The sequence below is a fragment of the Quercus suber genome, unplaced genomic scaffold (genome assembly GCF_002906115.3).
Source record: "Quercus suber isolate HL8 unplaced genomic scaffold, Cork oak 2.0 scaffold_670, whole genome shotgun sequence".
Classification (NCBI taxonomy): domain Eukaryota; kingdom Viridiplantae; phylum Streptophyta; class Magnoliopsida; order Fagales; family Fagaceae; genus Quercus; species Quercus suber.
Genome location: NW_027070111.1, coordinates 186,541 through 193,637, shown reverse-complemented (window position 1 = coordinate 193,637; position 7,097 = coordinate 186,541). Strand labels below are relative to the sequence as shown.

General features: G+C 38.3%; 1 protein-coding gene across 1 annotated transcript; it reads right to left on the bottom strand.

The window, feature by feature from the left end:
* Nucleotides 1-2,344: 2,344 nt before the first annotated feature.
* Nucleotides 2,345-7,097, bottom strand: LOC112019413 (pyruvate decarboxylase 1). The gene is made up of 7 exons (XM_024051933.2): nucleotides 6,327-7,097; nucleotides 5,903-6,066; nucleotides 4,402-4,963; nucleotides 3,902-3,990; nucleotides 3,684-3,801; nucleotides 3,260-3,448; nucleotides 2,345-2,779 (listed from the first exon to the last, which is right to left on the bottom strand). Exons 1-7 carry the CDS (start codon nucleotides 6,789-6,791, stop codon nucleotides 2,609-2,611), a joined length of 1,758 nt encoding a protein of 585 aa, XP_023907701.1. The 5' UTR covers nucleotides 6,792-7,097; the 3' UTR covers nucleotides 2,345-2,608.

Genomic DNA, 7,097 nt, shown 5'->3' with positions numbered 1-7,097 from the left:
ATATACAAGGATAAATTATTTTCAAGAAAGTAGAATTTTGACTAAGCAAAGATGTATGGAGTTTTCTTTTTACATGAAAATGGTGACCATAAGAAAATTGATCTTCTCCCTTAAATATCAGGACATGTTGGCTGCATATGTAGACTAAATAATTCATACCAATTGAAAAAAGAAAAAGAAGAGAAAATATATATATATATATATATATATATATATTTGGGTGTACACGTGTGAGCCTGTTTCCCCAAGGTGACTCGTTAGCCCTAAGGACAGGCCCCCAATTTATTCATATAATGTGGGTAATGGGATTCTTGCAATAGGAAGACCCCTTCTGGCTAATCTAGTGGCCCAAATGTCAGAGTTTTTTGGTCTAGCCCATATCCCCCTACCCATTTTTGTATATCCCTCGAGGATTCCCCAAGTTACTGGTGAGCTTTTCCTCTTTTGTTGTTCCTCCCAATTCTCTCTCGTGTATGTCTCTCACCTTCTGTTTTTCCAACCCCCCTTATCTCACTCCTTCGACCCCTATTTATAGACTTACCTTAGAGGGGCAATCATGATGGTGGGGAGGCTTTTCAAGTGGGTGGGGCCTTTCTGAAATAGATTCCTAACTAGATGGGATCCACTTTTCAAGACGGATGTGATTGTCTTGAAACTTGCACCCAATGCCGATTAGTTCTTGGTAAGCAATTTTTCCCAAGGCACTACCATGTTGAGCAGCTACATCCCCAATATGTAGCTAGGTTCTCGATCGATGTGGTATACAACTCATTACTACCATGCGAGAGAGCATGATGTTTTGTCATGTGGCACTTTGTATGAGTAATATTTCATTTAGCCTTTCACTTCATGCCATCTCTTATCAATGGCCAGTTTAGGCCATAAATGCAAAAGATTAAGAGATTTGGTTCCACCCCATTTTCTATCTTCTTGAACTTTTCTACTTTTAAATTCATTAATTTCAAAAATGAAAGGTTCTCTATTCAATGTTTTTCATGTTATAACACTTGTTATTTTCTATATTCCAGTCTCACAAAAATATTGAAGGGCCAAAAGAAAATGAGAGAGAGAGAGAGAGAGAGAGAGAGAGAGAGAGAGAGAGAGAGAGAGAGAATGTTAAGAAGAGTATGAAATTGGCTTTGATTTTAAGTGCATATAATATAAAACACTCAACAATACTATCAAAGCTTGATACAGTGCTTTAGCGACATTTGAGGTTTGTAAAAGGTATGTTTAGGGAAGACAAAGAGCGTTTTTTTTTTTTTTTTTTGAAACACACACATGCACACAAACACAAACACAAATTTTTGTAAAATTAAACTTAAGATATGAATCAAAAAAAAAAAAAAAAAAATCTCCTACAAAATGGAAAAGAAATAATAAGAATTTTTGTATTGAAAATGTCAAATGTAGGAGCCAAATATACATGTACACTTGATAAAAAAAAATTCAACAAGCATGTAGTGGCATTTTTAGGGCCTAATTAATTATGATTACTTATGGATATATTGTATTACAATTTTTTTCTTCATTATTTTAGTGACATATAATACATAACCGAAATTAATTTTCCAAACATTATAACGCATATGAGTATAATAAAATAACTAATATCGAACATGCACATTACACAGAACATTCGGATTGTAGATTTTTTTAGTAATCTATGGTGTAAAAAATGTGTAACTTAACAAAAGTTATACCGTATGTGACTTGAACCCAACACACACACACATATATATATATATATATATTTAAAAACCATCTCCTATGGGGGAGAGGCTTAGGCCCAATAAACTGGCCCGAAGAGATGCTGCTGTATGTCAATTTCTGGACACACGACAGAATCCTATCGGGTCCAAGCCGAACCCCTCCCATAAGACTTCTTTTGAGCAAACCCAGCTAAAAGGAGCTTCGCTCTTCACGAAAGCTTAACAAAAGGCTACTCGAAAGTCAATCCTAGGCCCAGTAGACTTGGGTTTCTTTCGATAATCTGGAGTCTGCTAGAGCTAAAAAGCAAGCTCACAGCAGGTTAAACACGTAAAAAAGAATCAATCCTTTTTATTTCCTTGCTATTTTATTTTGCAAAGTAATTACTAAATAATCTGCCTTTTCTTTTGCTCCTTTTGACACTTCATTTTAAAAAAGGCTGATATGGGTTTTGAGGTTACAAGTTTGACGATTGATTGGTAGTGGCAGAAATGGATGCCTAGGCCCATTCTGCAGGAGTACAGACTCAACCACCCTCCCTCGTAAAAGCCTAAACACCAAGTTACCCACAATCCAAGGGCCACGTATCAAGGGCGGACCAATAGAAACCAAAAGGAACTACTCCCACAACATGTACCATCAATATTATACATGCATATATTCATCATCAAGATTGTTACACTCAGTCATTTACAAAAGCTCTTAAAGGTTCAATGCTAACATACAGCAATTAAACTTTATTTTTACAACAAAAAGGAGGATGCGGCAACAGGATTGGTATAGATGCCTTGCAACCCAAGCAAAACTATCTTTTCTTATTAATTTATAGTTCTGGATTAGAGCTCATAATACCAATTTCAGTTCTGCAAAAAGGACTCGTAGTAAGGCCAATAAAAAATTATTGAGGATTTGGAGGACGGCCATTAGCAGCAGAAACTCGGGATCCCCATTCCAGCAGCTCTTTGCTGGTGTCATCCTTGTGCACAAATACTTCGATGAAACATAAAGAATCCTTTTGTGCGCCTGTTGCTGTTGCAATTGCTTCTGTCAGTTCGTCCTCTGTACGTACCTGTATTTTACCAACTGAATCTATCAATATAATTCAGGAGCAAAATGATATATTGCTATAAGATTCAAGTTCCAGAATGCATCTTTTAAATATCTAAATGAGAGAAACTACAAGCAAATGCTCTGCAAACTTTTTGACTCTGACTGGGACGTTTTGAGTCCTCTGGGATTAGTCAATCTTTTTTGGTCATGAGCTTCAATATTTAAATAATATATACTACTTAGATCCTTGAAGATTTGAATTTGGGAATCATGTGACTCTTAAATTATCTGGAATAAGTTCAGGAATGAATGACAGAGCACAATGGAGGAATACTTCTGAAAATGCACGCTCAACAAGAAAATTTGTGGTAAAAACGAAACAAATGAGAACAAAACCAGTTATAATCGCTAGAAGCTTAAAAGTAAAAGCAAAAATCAAATAAAGCATGTGTTCATGGTTTTCAGACAGTTGTTAGAACTCGATTTCTCGAATACTAACCTTGGCAGTCCAGCATTTGCCTTCGCCATTGTGGATGGCATCAACAAGGGCAGTGTAGTCCCAGTTCTTAATCACATTGTATGGGCCATCATGAATCTCTACTTCAATTGTATAACCTCCATTATTGATCAGAAATATAATGGTCCTTTGTCCACATCGAATCATTGTTGAAATGTCCTGAGCGGTAACCTAAATAAAGTGGAAATTGTTTGATCACATCTTGATATTCCATAAAATAGAAATCCCACAGCAAGGTTTAGCAATGCGTTAACAGAGGAGGCCAGGTATCTCCACAAAGTCCCAAAGCAGGGATGGAGCAAGGACAGTGAAAGATTTGCTTGGTAGGGACAGGGGCAGTGAATAGGGTCCAAGTCCCTAATCCCCATCTCCTGTTATAATATTTCATATCAAAATTATAACTAACCTGAAAACTACCATCACCAATGCAAGCAATCACACGCTTATCTTTGGCAGCCTGTGCATATCCAAGAGTGGCACCTACTGACCAGCCAATAGATCCATACTGCATCTGGAATTCATACCTAAATGCAATCCATATAAAACATTGGCACCCTTCCGGCTGATAAAAATATTGTATTCAATCATGAAGGAGTAAAGACTTTAGTCGAGACCCTGGCTTACCCACAGTTCTCAGGGAGGCGGAGCTTCTGACAGTTGAACCATGAGTCCCCAGTTTCGGCAATTACTGCACTGTCTCCACTTAACATCTCCTGTTTAATCAATAGATGAATTAACCAAAAATGGCAAATCCATGAACAAAGACACAGGATAAGAAATTGTGTGTTACATAAGATTATTTAATTGTGCCGTGTTTCAAATTACAAACCAAAGATATCATAATAAAGACTTAAAACACTTCCTCTATGGGGATGATTTAGAAAAAGAAGAAATGATAAGAAGGTAGAAGTTTGAAGGACCAGGACAATCTAACAATCCCAAGAATTGGGGAAAAAAATTAATGGCGAAAAAATGCCAGGCATATGCTACCAAACCATATTAGAAATTCAATGAATAGAACTCTTAATTTACAACATAACGTCTTGAATGAGTTTTCATTTCACAACCCTTAACCAGTCTAAGACTAAAATGAATGGCTCTAGATAGTGTTTCTTGTGTCTTACCTGAATGTGCTTGAAGAGAACATTAACTCTAAGAGGCTCATGTTTCTCACATTTTAAAGGGATGCCTGACGGAACATAGATCCGGCTGTAGTTCTCATGAGCTGTGCAGTTCTTCTTTAGCCTTTTAGCCAATGCACTCAAGAAATCAGCCATGAAAACCCAGCCAAAAGATAGACCATTGGCTATAGTCACACGATTAGGCTGCACTATAATTGCTTTCTCCTTCTTGATCAGCAAGGAGTAACCAACAGAGCTGTAATCATTAAAGATGGGGCCAGCAAAGACATAAGCATCAGCAGACTCCACAATCTCCCCAACGAAGCTGGTGCTGATAGCACCCCAATACGTCCCAATGAAGTGAGGATGGTGCTCTGGCACCAGTCCCTTTGCTGAGGGCATAACTGCTACTGGATATTCACTGGCATCAGCAAGTTCTACAAAGGCCTTTTGCGCCTTCGCTACCCTTAACTTGGGGCCACCCACAAGCACAGGCTTCACAGCTTTGTTCAAAAACTCAGCGGCCGCTTCCACAGCTGCTTCTAATCCTAATTGATTGCTTACCCTGTTTAAAAAGGGTGGCCACTAAGATTATCATAGATATTACTTCCAATTATTTAAAGCAATTAAATCCTACCTCAGAACTTCTACCCTTTTAAAACTTTGTAAACAATGACAGACACAAGCATTACATGAAGAAAAAACAAAACAAAAAAAACTACAATTCATGGTTACATCATGTGAAATCAATATTATCAAAATTGTCAAATATGATAACTTGGTTTTGATTTGAGTTCATCACTTCCTATTTGGCTAGAAAGTATATCTATTCAAAATATCAAATGTTGCCATGAGTAACGAAATGGGATTGATATGCTAAAAATATAGGGAATGTTTGGAATGGAAGGAAAGGAGAGGGGGAAGGGGAAGGTGGCTGGAATATACTAAAATTTAGTACATTGTAGTCATCTTCCATTCTCCTCTACTCTTCTATCCAAGCCTCGCCTCATTCCCCCCATCCAAACATAAGGGGAATGTTGAGCAACGTAGAAAATAAACAGCTTGATTGGCCGAATACAAATTCTTTTGAGTTTTACACTAGTCAAGAAAGTTCATTGTCATCAAAATATGTTCCAACTGTTTCTGTAGATGTGAAGTTAAACATCAACTAAAACACTAAAATGCCTGAGTTGACAAAGAAAACTTAGCAAGTATGCTTCTTCCTTTACTCAATAGTCATACAACTATTTACTTCAATTGTGTCCCAGATACATCGAGATCAACATTATTCACACTGTTCCTACTTCATCCATGAACCATGATCCACCAATTGCACTTTACCATCGCACTTACTAAGTAAACCAATACATAAAACATATTTTTAATTATTGGAACTCATAACATCTAAATGAGCCATATCTTGGCGCAAGATTTCAAGAAATACTAATCAAATTCACAAAAATTCCAAAAACCAAAAATCTGAACATGAGAGAGAGATCCATACTTGGGTGCTAGAAAGAACGGCACGGGATCCCGCCCGAAAGTTGGATGAGGAATCCCTGGCAAATTACAACCGATACTAATATAGACCGGCTTGCTTTCCTTCAATGCAGTCGAAATCGCCGTGTCTATCAGCTCGTGCGCATCATCCAAGTTATTCACCACCGCCTGCCACATTATCCATCACATAAATAAAACACCACCCATTACACTTGAACATCACCTAAACTCATCAAACTTAAAAATAAAAGCTTATAGACTAATGTGACAACGAACATGATCATAGTTCACAAATTAAGGTCATGTGATCCAGTGACACATTACTTTATAAAACCTAGTAAAATTTGTAACAAACACATACACAATTTTTATATGACCCAGTAAAATTTTAATCCAAAAAATAAGATCAGACTTTCTCTTTGTCTTACCTGATTACAAGTGACAGTTTGAAAGCACCTAAGCTCTTGAGAAAAGTCAGGCAACCCGATCGTGTGATGGAGGATCCGGTTAGTTCCATAATCGTTGGAGTTGGGCCCACCAACTATGCAAATCACAGGCAAGTTCTCGCTGTAAGCTCCAGCAATAGCGTTGATGACACTAAGCCCACCAACGGTGAAGGTAACTACGCACGCGCCGACGCCCTTGGCGCGCGCGTAGCCATCGGCAGCATAGCCAGCGTTGAGCTCATTACAGCAGCCAACAAGGTTGAGGTTCGGCTCGGCTATGAGGTGATCAAGAAGTGTGAGGTTGAAGTCACCGGGCACAGAGAACACGTCTCTCACGCCGATCTCTACTAGCCGCCGAGCCAGGTGCCGACCCAGTGTCCCGCTTGAGCAAGCTGGGTGGACTGGAGCTGGAGTAGTTACTGAGCCTATGTTATTAGTAGTAGCCATGAGAATGATAAGGTTTTCTTTTTTTGTTGTTGTTGTTATGGTAATATCGAGTTTTGTTTGAAGGTAAAGAGGTATGCTGTTGGTGTTTATATATGGTTGTCAAAAATGGGGTTTGGGAGAAAAGAAAGACCAGCTGGTTTTGGAAAACTATGGGCGTGAGATTGTGAAGAGAAGAATTCAGGGGTGATTGGCTGGGCGTGAACGTGGAAAACGAAAAAAGTAGGGGAGGTTTTGGTTTTTGTCAATGGGTTTATTTATGGGCTATGGCTGTGGTTTTTGATGCCATTGCTGTGGGTTTGGGTTTAA

Coding starts and splice junctions, on each gene's coding strand:
- LOC112019413 (XM_024051933.2), bottom strand. CDS start 6,791: ATGGCTACTACTAATAACATAGGCTCAGTAACTACTCCAGCTCCAGTC. Junction 3,449..3,683: donor TTGGTGATGGTAGTTTTCAG/GTTAGTTATAAT, acceptor CACTTTATTTAG/GTTACCGCTCAGGACATTTC. Junction 2,780..3,259: donor GCAAATGCTGGACTGCCAAG/GTTAGTATTCGA, acceptor GGTAAAATACAG/GTACGTACAGAGGACGAACT.